Source organism: Vipera ursinii, assembly GCF_947247035.1.
Source record: "Vipera ursinii genome assembly, chromosome: 5".
NCBI lineage: Eukaryota > Metazoa > Chordata > Lepidosauria > Squamata > Viperidae > Vipera > Vipera ursinii.
The window spans coordinates 61,557,218-61,572,206 of record NC_139518.1 but is presented as its reverse complement, the minus strand read 5'-3'; the positions used below and the strand labels follow the sequence as shown (position 1 = coordinate 61,572,206).

Here is a 14,989-nt window from a genome sequence, read left to right as displayed (position 1 = left end):
TGCATTGTGACTTACTTTTACGGATCTAACGTTTTATATCCAGTAACTATATTTTTCAGGCAAGACAAAATGTTTGGAATGTTGTGGATTGTTCCAGGATAAAATCCCTATATGAGCGGATGGTAACATTTGCTAAAGTACAACCACATAATTGGGAACTTACTTGCCTTCGAAACATACCGTATATACTTGAGTATAAGCCGAATTTTTCAGCCCACTTTTTGGGCTGAAAAATTCCACTTCGGCTTATACTCCAGTCAACAAAAAAAACTTACCGAGGACTTGTGCGCGGCCGAGGCTTTGGTGCTTCCGGGATCGCCCGCACCTCTCCCAAGCCACCGCCGTCCGAGACCTGCCGAAGTTTGGGGAGGTTTGGGGAAGTGCGCGCGCACCTCCCCAAACTCCGCGCCTTGCCTGCCTGCTTCTTTCCGCAGCGGAAAGAAGCAGGCAGGCAGGGCGCGGAGGAACGGAGACTTGCCGACGTTTGGGGAGGTTTGGGCGCCTCCCCAAACCTCGGCAGGTCTCCGTTCCTCCGCGCAGACCTGCCGACGTTTGGGGAGGTTTGGGCGCCTCCCCAAACCTCGGCAGGTCTCCGTTCCTCCTGCCGACCTTTGGGGAGGTTTGGGCGCCTCCCCAAACCTCCCCAAACCTCGGCAGGTCTCCGTTCCTCCTGCCGACCTTTGGGGAGGTTTGGGCGCCTTCCCAAACCTCCCCAAACCTCGGCAGGTCTCCGTTCCTCCTGCCGACCTTTGGGGAGGTTTGGGCGCCTCCCCAAACCTCGGCAGGTCTCCGTTCCTCCGCGCAGACCTGCCGACGTTTGGGAAGGTTTGGGCGCCTCCCCAAACCTCCCCAGGTCTCCGTTCCTGTTTGGGGAGGTTTGGGCGCCTCCCCAAACCTCCCCAAACCTCGGCAGGTCTCCGTTCCTCCGTGCAGACCTGCCGACCTTTGGGGAGGTTTGGGCGCCTCCCCAAACGTCCCCAAACCTCGGCAGGTCTCCGTTCCTGTTTGGGGAGGTTTGGGCGCCTCCCCAAACCTCCCCAAACCTCGGCAGGTCTCCGTTCCTCCGCGCAGACCTGCCGACCTTTGGGGAGGTTTGGGTGCCTCCCCAAACGTCCCCAAACCTCGGCAGGTCTCCGTTCCTGTTTGGGGAGGTTTGGGCGCCTCCCCAAACCTCCCCAAACCTCGGCAGGTCTCCGTTCCTCCGTGCAGACCTGCCGACCTTTGGGGAGGTTTGGGCGCCTCCCCAAACGTCCCCAAACCTCGGCAGGTCTCCGTTCCTGTTTGGGGAGGTTTGGGCGCCTCCCCAAACGTCCCCAAACCTCGGCAGGTCTCCGTTCCTCCGCGCAGACCTGCCGACCTTTGGGGAGGTTTGGGCGCCTCCCCAAACGTCCCCAAACCTCGGCAGGTCTCCGTTCCTCCGCGCAGACCTGCCGACCTTTGGGGAGGTTTGGGCGCCTCCCCAAACGTCCCCAAACCTCGGCAGGTCTCCGTTCCTGTTTGGGGAGGTTTGGGCGCCTCCCCAAACCTCCCCAAAGGTCGGCAGGAGGAACGGAGACCTGCCGAGGTTTGGGGAGGTTTGGGGAGGCGCCCAAACCTCCCCAAAGGTCGGCAGGTCTGCGCGGAGGAACGGAGACCTGCAGAGGTTTGGGGAGGTTTGGGGAGGCGCCCAAACCTCCCCAAAGGTCGGCAGGAGGAACGGAGACCTGCCGAGGTTTGGGGAGGTTTGGGGAGGCGCCCAAACCTCCCCAAAGGTCGGCAGGAGGAACGGAGACCTGCCGACGAGCCGCGGCCACACAGGGTATTCCTGTGTATTCAGGCTTGCAAAATGGCGGATCGGCTTATACTCGAGTCAATAACTTTTTCCAGTTTTTGGGGGTGAAATTGGGGGTCTCGGCTTATACTCGAGTCGGCTTATACTCAAGTATATACGGTAAATAATTAAAATTGGATTTTTGATTTGGTGATCTGATTCAAGGGAATATTAAGTGAAAAGTCAGCTTATTTGGATCCTAGACTGACCTTCTTTTACTATAGGTCTTTCCTATACACATTAGTTGGATTATACTTTATCCCTGACATCCATAGAAGACAAATAGCCATAATGTTTGCATTCTTAGCAAAAATCTCAATGTCAATTTTATTTGAAAGCACCTTTACACATAATGCTCAAGGTAGCGTAGATGAAAACTAAATATTTTTTTGTAAACTGGCTAGAGTCACTGAAAGTGAGTGGGCAGCCATATAAATTTTCTAAATAAATAAAAGTGTAATCATCATATAAAGATCAACTCTAGTATAAATAATCAAAATCTCTTTCATTTAAAAAAAACCTTAACTCTAGTTATATTTTTAACTCCATACATATTTTGGAAATTATTGTGTTCATATTTGGTTATTCTATTCCCAGCAAGAAGAAAACCTATGGCATTGCTATTATCGTTAAGTTTAGAGTATTGTAGTTGCATTGCAGGCTAGAGAACTTGGATCCCATAATAAATAATATACCAACTGTGCTATGTGCATATAAGGTGAAAGTAGGAAACTTTGTAAAGTGTGTCTAATGACGTTATTGTGGCAGTAGTGCAATTGCATCAGTCAGATCATGATTTCTGACACAAGTACAGAAAACTCTTCATGTGTATAACAACATGATACACAGGGTGTCATTCCCCAATCAGACAATACGGCGTTGAGTCCAATCCCCTGATTAGTTCAGGAATTCAAATTGAACTATCCTTGGCAAATGCTATACCCAAACAGAAACACACATATTATTTTCCTGAACAATAGTAGTAATTTTAATTGATAACATTCATATATATAAATTCTCATGTTTGTAACGTTTTAACTGGGTGAAATGGTGAATCATAGGGCAAACTAGTTGAATCGAGGTACCTCAAAAGGGCTAACTTACAGAATGCATCCATGACTCCTTGTGTCATTCTTTTAGTGGTATTTTCTTACCAGATTCTTCAATGCCTTCAACAATGGCAGAACTTCTAATGTACTTGAAAAGTACTTAAAAATTCAGGGAGATATTTAGAGCTGTATCTGCCTTGAAAGTAGCCCATGTTGAACTGTATAGTATAAACAAACATCAGGAGTTGACAGCAGGAAATGCTTTCTGACATTTTATGTATTGCATGTCTTATGATAGCACTTAGCAATAGCACTTAGACTTATATACTGCTTCACAGCACTTTACAGCCTCTCTAAGTGGTTTACACAGCCTATTGCCCCCAACAATCTGGATCTTCATTTTACTGATCTCAGAAGGATGGAAGGCCGAGTTAACCTTGAGTCATTCAGAATCGAACTCCTGGAGTGACAGTGAGTTAGCCTGCAGTATTGCATTCTAACAATTGCACCACCACGGCTCTATTTTATGTCATAAATCTTTTTATAAAATTTGCCAAATTTTAATTTCATGCAGTCAGAGTTTTGGATTTTGGATGCATTCTGTAGTTGAGGTACCTTGGTTCAACTAGTTTGCTCTATGATTCACCATTTTACCCAATTAAAGGATACAGACATGAGAGTGTGGTGTGTGTGTGTGTATTTGTGTATTTGTATCCTGCCTTTATTATTTTTACCAATAACTCAAGGTGGAAAATATATTCAACACACTTTCTTCCTCCTATTTTCCCCACAATGACAGCCTGGTGAGATGAGGTTGGCTGGCTATCATGGCTAAGGCAGGACATATATTAGGGTCACATTTCTCCACCTTGATAGCATTCCTGTTCTTCCCTTCAGTTCTTTTAGGGCTTAGTGATTCCTGAGGATCTTATTTAAAGACTTCCTTTCATAATACATTTTCCAGGAGTAGTCCTTTAAAAGTGCTGCCTATTTGCAGATGTCAGTCTTCTCTGCCGCAGGCTGCAACTTCCCTGATTCTCTAAGATGGCTGTGCTATCTTGGAGATACCTTTTTTAAAAAAAAAACGTGTGTGTTTGTCTCCGTATTATGATAAACTGCCAGAAACTGTGTTCATAGCTGCATTAAAAATGGAAGCCAATTTATCTTTGATCTTATTGAGCCCAAAGGCTGCATATTATATGCAGTGGTCTTCATGAAGAGAATGCCCCAAGTAGCTTCCATGTGGAGTGATTTGGGAATAATTCTGAAGCACCATCAGTATAATGAAGCCTTAATTTTTCATTAGATAACCACAGTATAACATTTCTTCTAGAGCTATTCCCTATATAAAGGCTTATGCTCAACTCAATATTTGGAAAGTATTTTAAAGAAGTAATTTATTAAGGGTTAGGTATGCAGGTATTTTTTCTTGGTTTCATATTTCTTTGCAGCAAAGTCTCTTATTGCAGACAAATATAAACAACTAATGATGCTATCCTTAACTAGATTGAAGAATTGTAACATATTGGCCATTTCAATTTGCTGCTAAAATAGTTCTGAGCTATTTGCAAGCAGGACTGTTAACTGTTTTACTGCTAATGAGTTCCATAACATTAGCATATAAAATAAAATTGATCTTTATAGATTGCCAACTGTGTACATCTGTCGATAGGGTGTCATTAAAAAGATTAATTGATTCAAAGTATCCCATTGTAAATCTTATTGAAGAATCACATATCCTTTGTAGCTGTTTTCTAAACTATATTTTTTGTGGTATCATTTACATAAATATGTTCAAACTTACCTATGACGCCTCATTTTTGTTTTCCTAGCATCATCTGGTTGCCAGAATATTTTAGGGAATTTTCAAAGAAGTAATTTATCATTTACATTTGAAGATTTCCCGTAAAGACTATTTTCTTTTATTGCCTCAGAAGCCCAAATAATCTGTTGAATTTTAAATGCCTTAATATATACAAACATATTTTACTTACTGCTATATCCCTTAAAGACATCCATAACTCTCTACCCTATAGCATGGAGACATTAAAAAACAGGAGAAAACACTGATGACATCAAAAGCTCTTGGATTTTGTACGCCAACTTCCCCAATCTAGTGCCCTCTAGATATGTTGGACTGTAATTTCTCTAGCCAATATGCAGTTGTAGTTCACTACTTCAAAAAGACACAAGGTTGTAAGGATCTATTGTAGACATTCAGGGCCCGAATTGTTCCTCCTCTTCGTTCTTACTATTAATAGATGCTAAAAGTTAGTCACGTGCAATGAACCAAGAGGATGAACAAGTTTGGTTCAATTACTTCTCCATATTTTCCTCCAGCTCTCCCCATATGTAGTATGTGCAAGATTATGGGGGGGGGGAATTTAAGTTACCTCAGAAGAACCAATGTGCTTTATTTCACCAAGCTTTATCATATAGAAATTTGTTTGTTACCAAAGTGAGTGTGTCAGAGTCTGAGAAGAAGGCTAATGGAACTTCAATTAAAATCTCAGCATCAGGGCTTTTTTTCTGATAGAACGCTGAGAACGGAGTTCCGGCACCTTTTTTGGATGGAACCTTGTAGGGTTGGCAAGGCGGGTTGTATGACATGTGTGAGTTCCGGCTCCTTTTTCTTTTACAAAAAAAGCACTGCTCAGCATCATCAGGAGACTAGCCTCATAGACTTCCATCAAACCATTTTTCTCAATATAATCTGTCTATAAGCTTGCATGAGTGGTGCATGTAGGGTATTTGCGCTATTGGAGGAAAGTTGAGATTAAAATGTGCTGAAGCAAGGCATTTTATTAATTCCTCCATGCCCATTATCTAAGATTGTTTTAAGAGACAGAAATCTGTGAATAAGGTTAAGAAGAGTTTTGCTTTCAAAGCATGCAAGCAGATGGTGCTGCTTCTATCCTGGAGTGACTGAAGAATGGAAAGAAGCTAATTTTGCTGAACTCCTCTCCTTACTCTGGTATCCTGCAGTCAGAAGAATCAGTGTTATGCTGGTGAACATGGCTACGCTTTATCAAAGCTGCTTATTACTTAACCCTATTACGTTATATGATTTAGCTTAGCATTTCCTTGTGAAAGCAGGGCATTCCATGAAGGCAAATCATCTTTTTGCAGATATACAAGGCAAAGAGGAAAATAAGTCTTGGGGAGAAATTTTAGGATAGAATAAAAAGCATGGATGATTCATCATGGCATTAAGGTCTAAGAGATTTCACACGTACATACTTTTAAATGCAGCTGGTGTCCAGATTGGAAGCCAACTGTATCAGTGGGGAATCCCTTGTACTGCATTTCTAAATGACGCCTGGAGACTTTCCATAGCATTCGCAGATCTCAAGAAGGGATTCTAGTTATAATTTGTTGAAACTGAATGGGATTAGAGGAAGAGCAGTGAGGGGGGGGGAAATGCATGACTTTCACTACTGCTACTCAAATAAATGGACAAGTTAGGCAGTGGGGCCAAAGTATGGAGCTCCTGCTGACTGGCTGCATCTCTCTCTTAGACCTATCCATAGTACTAGCATTCACAATCTCTTCTGCCAGCCTCAGCCTTCAGACAAGGACTGCAGTTGGTTTGTAAGATGCATTGTCCTCCACACAAAGAGGTGTGCAAGTGAGAATTTCCCACCTTGTGGTACTTTCAGAAAAATGAATTTCCTCGTTCCTGTTTCTGCAATTATCGGCATTAAAATTTGATGCCACACATTTTATATGGAAGATAATACGTGTATGCTAAGTAACAGAAGTAGCCAAGGAGTCCTTGTGCAAGAGAAGGTATGTTTTAATCCAGTTTAGTACTGTTGCAAAGTGTTTTCTTCTCCAGGAAACAGAAAGTCGTTTATTTAGGAGCAAACTGTCATTTTATGAGATTCATCTTCACTAAAAATTGGGTTTCTATCCCCTCTTCCAGGGATTGCTGTTTGCAACATACCTTCTGCAGCAGTTGAAGAAACAGCTGATTCTACCCTTTGCCATGTTCTGAATCTCTACAGGCGGAACACTTGGCTCTACCAAGCTCTGAGGGAAGGAACCCGAGTGCAGAGTGTAGAACAGATACGGGAAGTGGCTTCCGGAGCAGCCCGCATTAGAGGCGAAACACTTGGTCTGATCGGATTTGGTATGTTGGAGCTTTCGGGGGGCGGGGGGGGACAGAATTTTGGCTTGTTCAAAATGGATATCATAGGGACCAAGTCTTCCAAGGAGACTTCTACATGGATTCTGCCACGTTCTGCTGCTGCACCATTACTTGTGGAGGAGGATGTTTTGAGCAGAAGCTGAACCTTGAGTGTAAAGGGAAGACTTAGTGTAGTCTGTGTCAGGGGAATCTGCTCCCAGCAACCAGCTCCTTCCCTATATGTCAGTGGTGAGGGATCAAGGAGTTGTAGTTCAACAATGTTTGGAAAACTACAGTTCTTCACCCCCTGATCTAACACCGGTTACTGAATTCAGATTTTCCTACCAGTGGTTCCTGTAAACACAAGGACCATCTCACGAGAAGCCTGTTTTGTCTCATGGTTTCAAAGCTCCCTGTACTTGGAAGAAGGAGAGATGGATACCCAGTCCCTGGAAGAAACAACTTCCAGGCCCCCTCCCCCGCCCCTTGACTGGTCTCCTATTCTTTAATTGTATGCTTGGAGTCTCTCACTTTGGACCATCTATCCCTGTGGTTTACGTGCTTAGAATTAATGACTATAAATTAATAGTCATTTGTAGCTTGCTTCTCGAGAGGAGGGAGGTACAGATTTGGATTTTTTAGGTTTTTCTTCCTCACACACACTGAAGTGCACATTTATCCCATTAATGAGTACTGGCAATCAAAGATGGGTGTGTCTCTGTCTTTCCATCTGCGCCTAAATATAGTGTGTCAGAAAAGGGAGTTTCTCCTCTAGTCACTCCCATAGCACTTCTGTTATTTTATTCTGAGACCCATTTTTGTATGTGTAGGCCTGGTTCTTTGCCTTTTTCTACATTTAAGAAAAAAACGCATCTTGATGTGGAACTTAGTTGAGACCAGCAATGACATTGAATTGGAATGACATTGTGGATAATGACCTGCTGATTGCATTGCAGCTGTCCCTCTTTATCAGAAGAGCCTTATTAAACCTTTGCTTCCAAACCATGACAGTTGTCTTAGTCATGCCCAATTAAATAGCCATTCAGTAAGAGTGCAGAAGGAAGGGGGAAATGGAGGGGGAGAGAAAAACCCCTACAGCAAACAAGTTGCTCTTCTAATAAATAAGGCTCAGAGGGGGGTTGTCATTCTACTGTTGTACCAAAGTCATTTGTAATAAGAGTTCCTTTAACCTGCTTTCTTGCTGGTGATCAGAATTGAGAAGCCATACAGGGCTTTGAGTGTGGCTGGATGCGCAGAATTGTTTTGGTTTACTGTTTTTTTTTTAACCTGTTTGGATGCATCCAATTCCATTCTGGTACTTTGGAAAACATTTATTACTTGCCTTGAGCTCCCAGGAGTCTCTGTCTCTTTCCTTTCCCCACCCTCCCAATTTGAGAATTCAACATCACCCAGCTGATTGCTGCACCATGCTCTCCATTAAAGCTGGGACATACTTCTCCATGCACATAGCTGAATTTATTCAAATTAATTGCTTCTGAAGTGCAGTGGCAAATATTTAATGGACCTTTTTGAAACATGCCATAGCTCCCTATATTCTAAAGGCAGGTTCTTGTAATGCCCTTGTATGCGCTGCATTACACGGTCCATGTTTTGACCTTCAACAACGACAGCCGAGACAATTTATCGCTTGGAGATTTAAGTTCTACCAGCGGGAAGGGAAGGAGAGAAAATGAAAGACTTTTCTAAGCATGTACAAATATTGGCACCTCTTTATTGTGGAATAAATTGGTCATTAGGGATTGAAATTCATCCCTCCTTATTATAGTTTAGGAAGGGACGTAAAACGTCCCTCTTTATCCAGTCCCTTTTTGTCTTTTAAAAATGTTCAAAGTCCACCTTTAATGATGGAAATATACCGTAGTTTTAAAAGATGCCCAAAACTATGGAGTGGACAACCTATTGATAAATAAATAATAGGGGAGTTTCCTTGTAGCAGAAATGCCTTGGTTATGATAGGAAAATGTATTTGCCAGCCAGTTATTTTGGTCTACATTTAATGCTGAAAGTACTGCCACATTGTCAAGTCTGTTACTACAGCTCTCTTGATTCATGCGTCTGTGTCTATGCGTGTGTGGTTTCTTGTTTGTCTTTTTTACATAGGTCGCACTGCACAAGCAGTAGCTGTTCGAGCCAAAGCATTTGGATTCAATGTGATCTTTTACGACCCATACCTGCAAGATGGGATTGAAAGGTCCCTGGGGGTTCAGCGAGTCTACACACTTCAGGATCTGCTCTACCAGAGTGACTGCGTATCATTACACTGTAACCTCAATGAACATAATCATCACCTGATCAATGATTTTACGATTAAGCAGGTAAATCCAAATGGAGGGGAAAGAGAGTATTCCATTACTTCATGGGATGGGATCCAGAAATTTATGTCATTCCACCGGATTCCCTTTTGGCATTGAGGAGACCTGAGCAGAGGCAGATAGAAATTGTATGCATTTTTATTCCGGGGTAGCTTAGATTTTGTTTGCTTATAAGATTTAGAGGCCATCCAATTCCAGATTGTTCTGGGTGCTTTAGACGTTAAAAAACGAATAATAAAATAGAAAAATAAGTCATATACAGACTTCTGGGTTAGACGTCGTGGTGTAACGGGCACAGGAACATGGCGTTCCATTTTCCATGCCCGATTTTGCTCTGCTGGGGACCCTAAAAAGGGTCTAAAGTCCCCCCAGAGAGTGACGAAGAAGAAGGGGACCCTTCTTTGATCCGAGGAAGCCCTTCAAACCGGGAGAAGAAAAACTGGCCGCATTTATGTAGCTAGCCAGAAGCCCCCAACAACCCAAGATAAGCACTAACTAGCAACCTTCCCTGGAAAGTCAGTAGGGAAGCTGGCAGGGAAAGTTGCAAGCTGCTGCCACCTGCCCAGATAACTCCTTTAATCTCTAGGGGCTGGCTGAAAAAGATCCATGTCAAATTCCAAGTAGATTTTCAGACCTGAAAGATTTTCAGCCCTAGAATGAAGAGACTTGTTTACATCATCCTCTCAGGGTACAGCCTGCACTGGGCCTCCTCCTTTGAGGTACCCTGTGCTCCTTAACTTACAGCACTGCCTCTCTTCTTCGGGACTGAAAATCCTCTATCTTTTTCAGCACAGAACATCTACCCCCAGGGACTGAAAATCCTGCTTGGTCTCTGTGCTCTGGGGCTAATTCTCCCTGCAAAATCAAAGCAATATTTTCAGGCCCAGAGTGGAGCCTTATCCACAGCATACACACATACCTCAAGCTGGACCACCCAGGGCCTCCCCTATCTGCTTCTTGAGGCCCCTGCACTCCTTACTTGGGACTCCCATCTGCTTTAAAAACCTACAAGATTGCTTAATGATTGCATCTAGAATACTGGGATTACAGTCATTGAGCAAAGTAGTCACACAGTATCTCGCTTAATGACTACTTCACTCAATGACAGATTCTGGTCCCAATTGTAGTCATATGTCCAGGACTACCGATAACCAGGTTTTCATACCTCCAGAACATCATCAGGTTAATCAGAGGCTAATTTCTCTTTTATGGCTGCACAGGTCTAATTCAATCCCATTGTTTTCATCAAAAGCTGCTTTGATTTTGAGATTTTTTTTGGTTCAGTACAAGGAACACACCAATAACAAATGCATTTTTGTGCAACATATAGTATCCTAGGAAAGCACCTTGGAGACACAAAGTACATGTGTAAAAAGGTAGTATTTCCAGGAAGAGGGCAGCCAATCTTTGTAGGTTTATTTACCATAGCAAAGTATTCAGAATAAGAGAGAGAGCCTTGGTGGAGCAGTGGGCTAATGCCTCCTTAAGTAACACCAGCTGCCTGCAATTAGTGCAGGTTCGCATCCCACCAGGCTCAAGGTTGACTCAGCCTTCCATCCTTCCGAGGTAGGTAAAATGAGGACCCAGATTGTTGGGGGCAATTAAGCTGACTTTATAATAATGCCGCTTGGGGGGGGGGCGAAAGCCCTAATAAGCAGGCATATACATAGAATGAAGGCTACTGCGAAGCTTGTAAGCCGCCCTGAGTCTTTGGAGAAGGGCGGGATATAAATGGAATTAAAATAAAAAATAAATAAATAAATAATGCATTGAGTTTGAAAACCAAGAGAATTCAGAGAGAATTTTAGAACTTTCTGTATAAATGTTGCGATCTTTCTAAAGTTAATTCATAGACCAAACCTGAGCATTGTTTCTTGATTATCTAATTATTGTCCTTAGAGCAGGATTGGTTAACAATTCCCATTTTCCCCTACTTATTTATTTATAAAATGTATAGACCACTCCAATCTGTTATAACTTTGGGCAGTTTACCAAATACAGCAGTAACAACAGAATGTAATTAAAACAAAAAAAAATGGGAAAAATAACAATGGCTTGAAAAAAGAGTATCACAAAAGCTCCAGTGTCATCCAGAATTTGGGCATAAGAGCTCATTTAAATAGGGTTGGGTTGGGAACCATATGAAGTTTGGGGGCAATCTCAGTTATTAGTGTAGCCATATGTATTTTTGTTTGTTAGGTTTATATTTCATCATTCAGAAGCTCAAGGGGAAGAACGTAAAGCAACTGCTAAGGTTTTTTTCTCCACAGTAAGAGTGAGTGGCCCAAAGTCATTCAGTGTACCTCTATTACTGAGGATGGATTAGAAGCTGGTTCTCCCTGTTCTTGCTCCAGCACTTTAATCATTACATTATTCTGGCTCCATCAAATCCAGAAAAACCTTTCTACAGCGCCAATTCCAGAGCTCACAGCATTTGCTTCCGGGGCAGTGACACACTTTGTGGCATGTACTGATTATCTACAGATAGTCCTCAACTTATGAATGTTCATTTCATAATAGTTCAAAATTATAACAGTGCTGAAAAATTAACTTACAGTCTATACTCACATTTACGACAGCTGCATCATCTCCATAGTCAGGTGATCACAATTTGGGTGCTTGGCAGACAGCTCACATTTACAGCATTCCACAGTCATGTGATCACAATTTGGGACATCCAACAAATAATGCCCATTGGAGAAGCTGGATTTCCTTAACAGCCATGTGACTCACTTATCAACCGCCACAAAAATCTGACTTGACTAATAACCATAATGACTTACAACAGAAGTTCCGGTTTCCAATTGCGATCCGAAGTGGAAGACCATCTGTATTTCCACCCTAAAAATAAAGGCAGATCTCAATGCGGTTCTGTAAACAAGTTGAAAATCTATTCTCACTCTTGGGTGAGAGGAATAAAATACATGATGTTCCTTGCCCCAGAGAAAGACTTAAGAATAAAAATGTATCAGTTTTCAAAGAGTAAATTGCAGTTGTCCAACATCTGTTTATAAACACCATCTCCTTCATTTTATCATCCTGAATGGTTTCAGAACAGATTCTACCGTGGGAATAGATATCAATGCTGTTATAGTAGTGTGAGAAACCCAGAGAAAAATCTTTAAACTGTGGAATGGTCTTTTCTTTCTTCTCATTTCCTCATAGATGAGGCAGGGAGCTTTTTTAGTAAACACAGCACGTGGTGGTCTGGTGGATGAAAAGGCCTTAACCCAAGCTCTGAAGGAAGGAAGGATACGAGGGGCAGCACTGGATGTTCATGAATCAGAACCATTTAGGTAAATATTAGAAGACATTGTATTGTAGCCTTCCTGATCTGGGCAATACTTAGTAAATTGGAGGCCTTTAGAACAACTCATGAGGCCATTTATAAATGCTTTGATATCACCAGAAAGTGTAGAGCTGAATTTTTGACTAAATGTTTTGCTTTTGGAATGATACTGTACTTCAAGAAAGAGCATGGGAACAGTTTATAGCCTAGAGGCCACCTACCCATATACTCACATCAACATTTCCTTTGCAGAAAAAAAAAATAGAAGAAAAATGAGCCATCAAAATATCAGAATGCTGGGATAGGGAAACATAACCTCTAGGTTCCTTACCTATGGTCTAAGTTGGAGTTTCTCAACCTTAGCAACTTTAAGATGTGTAGACTTCCCAGTTCCTACAATTCACTAACCAGTAAGCAAGCAGACTGGCTGAGGAATTCTGAGAGTTGAACTCCAAAGTTGCTAAAATTGAGAAATCCTGCTGTAAGCAAATTCTGTCCAAGTTATCTTGAAATTCCGTATATACAAAAAAAACCCCAGAGGCATTGTCCTTAGTAAGATGAGAAGCATTAATTTTCAGAAATGAAACTTCATATAAACTTTAGAAAGCTGCTGAAAAGTTTTAAAGAGCCATGTGAGCCTGTTGTTATTGAGCTGCAAAAATTGGGGCTATAAATTGGCTTTGCTGATGGACTCAGTTAGCTGTAAAAGTTGCATTTTCTATAACAGAAGTGGCACATCTAATAGTCCCTCCTGAATTCTTCAGGATTTTCTGTGAGGAATCAATCTATTGTAGTCCCTTTCGGCAAAAACAAAAGGTGTTCCTTTAAAATGAACATTTGTATTATGGCACAAGCTTGCATTTTTAAGTGAAAAGTGACCCTCTGTACTAGAATTGCAGCTCCTTCCAAGCAGGAAAAGAAGTAGTCATCAGTGGCAAAGGTCAGTGATTTGTGACTCCCCGTAGCTTCAAGAACAAAAGTATCGCTTCTGCACGGAATCTGGCCATCTGGTTAGTTAGACTCTGTGAGGTATTGGATTCAGGTCCAGAAAAAAAAATATAGTTATTGAAAGAACCATATTATCCATGTGCTATTATTTTCAATAAGATACATGCAATGCTGCTTCAAGGAAGATGTGAGTCCAAGTGATGCTATAAACCTATGAATTACCTACGGCATTTCTAAACTGAAAATGGTAAAAGGTATTATGTTAATGGGTTCACATGTTATGTGGATAAGTGCATTAAATTATAGAAAGCTGGAGAAACCTTCCCCCCCCCCCGCCCCTCAGTAAAATGTTTTGGTTATCCAGAGTATTTCATCAGCCTCACCATGTTGAGCCTTGCCATGTTCCTGACCTTCTGTTGAGAATAATTCTGATAATAAGCTTCATATTGTAGGACAAACAACAGAAGCATTGTCTAAAACCATAATAGTACTAGCAATATAAAAGAGCAAATGACAATACAACAATGTACTCCATTGCTACACTGAGGTACTTACAAGGAGAGGCTTGAGACCATCGCCCTCCACAGCTTACTTTTCTGCCCTCTTTCTATTCTAACAGATTTTTCCATACCAGTTAGAAGAAAATTGCAACACTCACTTAGATTTCATGTATCTGGGCAGACATACGAATAAAACACATCTGGCGTCCCTGTCATATCCAATTTGATTGCATATAACATCTTAATCTGCCCCAAGTCCTAAAAACTTGGATTACAAATCATTTTCCTTGGGGAATTTGTTAAACCTTGCTTGGAAAATAAAATAAAAAAACAGCCCAGTTTTTTAGAGGTGAGTGGTTAAACTGGAACGAGACTTCTGGTTTCCATCCATCACCCATTATTGAAGGAAAGCAAAGATATGGTGAAATGGGATTCTTTGGTGGTATTTCATTCAGGGCTTTTTTTTTTAATCTTGTCTCTCAAATGTTTTTGCAGCTTTGCTCAAGGGCCCCTGAAAGATGCGCCCAATTTAATTTGTACTCCACATACTGCTTGGTACAGTGAACAGGCGTCACTAGAGATGAGAGAAGCTGCTGCAACAGAGATACGCCGAGCAATCACAGGTACCCTAATGTGCTTTACTCTAGGCAAGGTTCAGCGCCTCCTCCCTTACAGCTGGGCTGAATATTGTATGCAAATGTTTCTGATCCTGGAAACCTCCCGAGACAGAAAATATCCTTGCCCGAATATTTCCACTGCCCTCTTTTGTTTGGGATTAGAAATCTGTCTCTGAGTTTTCAGGACAGTTGAGGATTATAGGTGACGTCTTTAGCCTTGGGAGGGTGGCTTTGGTTTTGTTTTTTGTTTTAAACCAGGTTTTGGCAGCATGATAAATATCAAACCAGGTCTAAGACTAGAATGAGACTTGATC

At 42.0% G+C, this 14,989-nt stretch overlaps 1 protein-coding gene across 6 annotated transcripts in view; it reads left to right on the top strand.

The window, feature by feature from the left end:
- The window catches only part of CTBP2 (C-terminal binding protein 2), a 225,217-nt gene that overhangs the window by 205,278 nt on the left and 4,950 nt on the right, over positions 1 to 14,989 (top strand). For all 6 annotated transcript variants that reach the window (XM_083363403.1, XM_083363400.1, XM_083363401.1 and 3 more), the window contains 4 exons: positions 6,785 to 6,991; positions 9,110 to 9,324; positions 12,487 to 12,617; positions 14,554 to 14,681. In XM_083363403.1, coding sequence (XP_083219529.1) covers positions 6,785 to 6,991; positions 9,110 to 9,324; positions 12,487 to 12,617; positions 14,554 to 14,681 — 681 coding nt within the window. The remainder of the gene's footprint in view (positions 1 to 6,784; positions 6,992 to 9,109; positions 9,325 to 12,486; positions 12,618 to 14,553; positions 14,682 to 14,989) is intronic.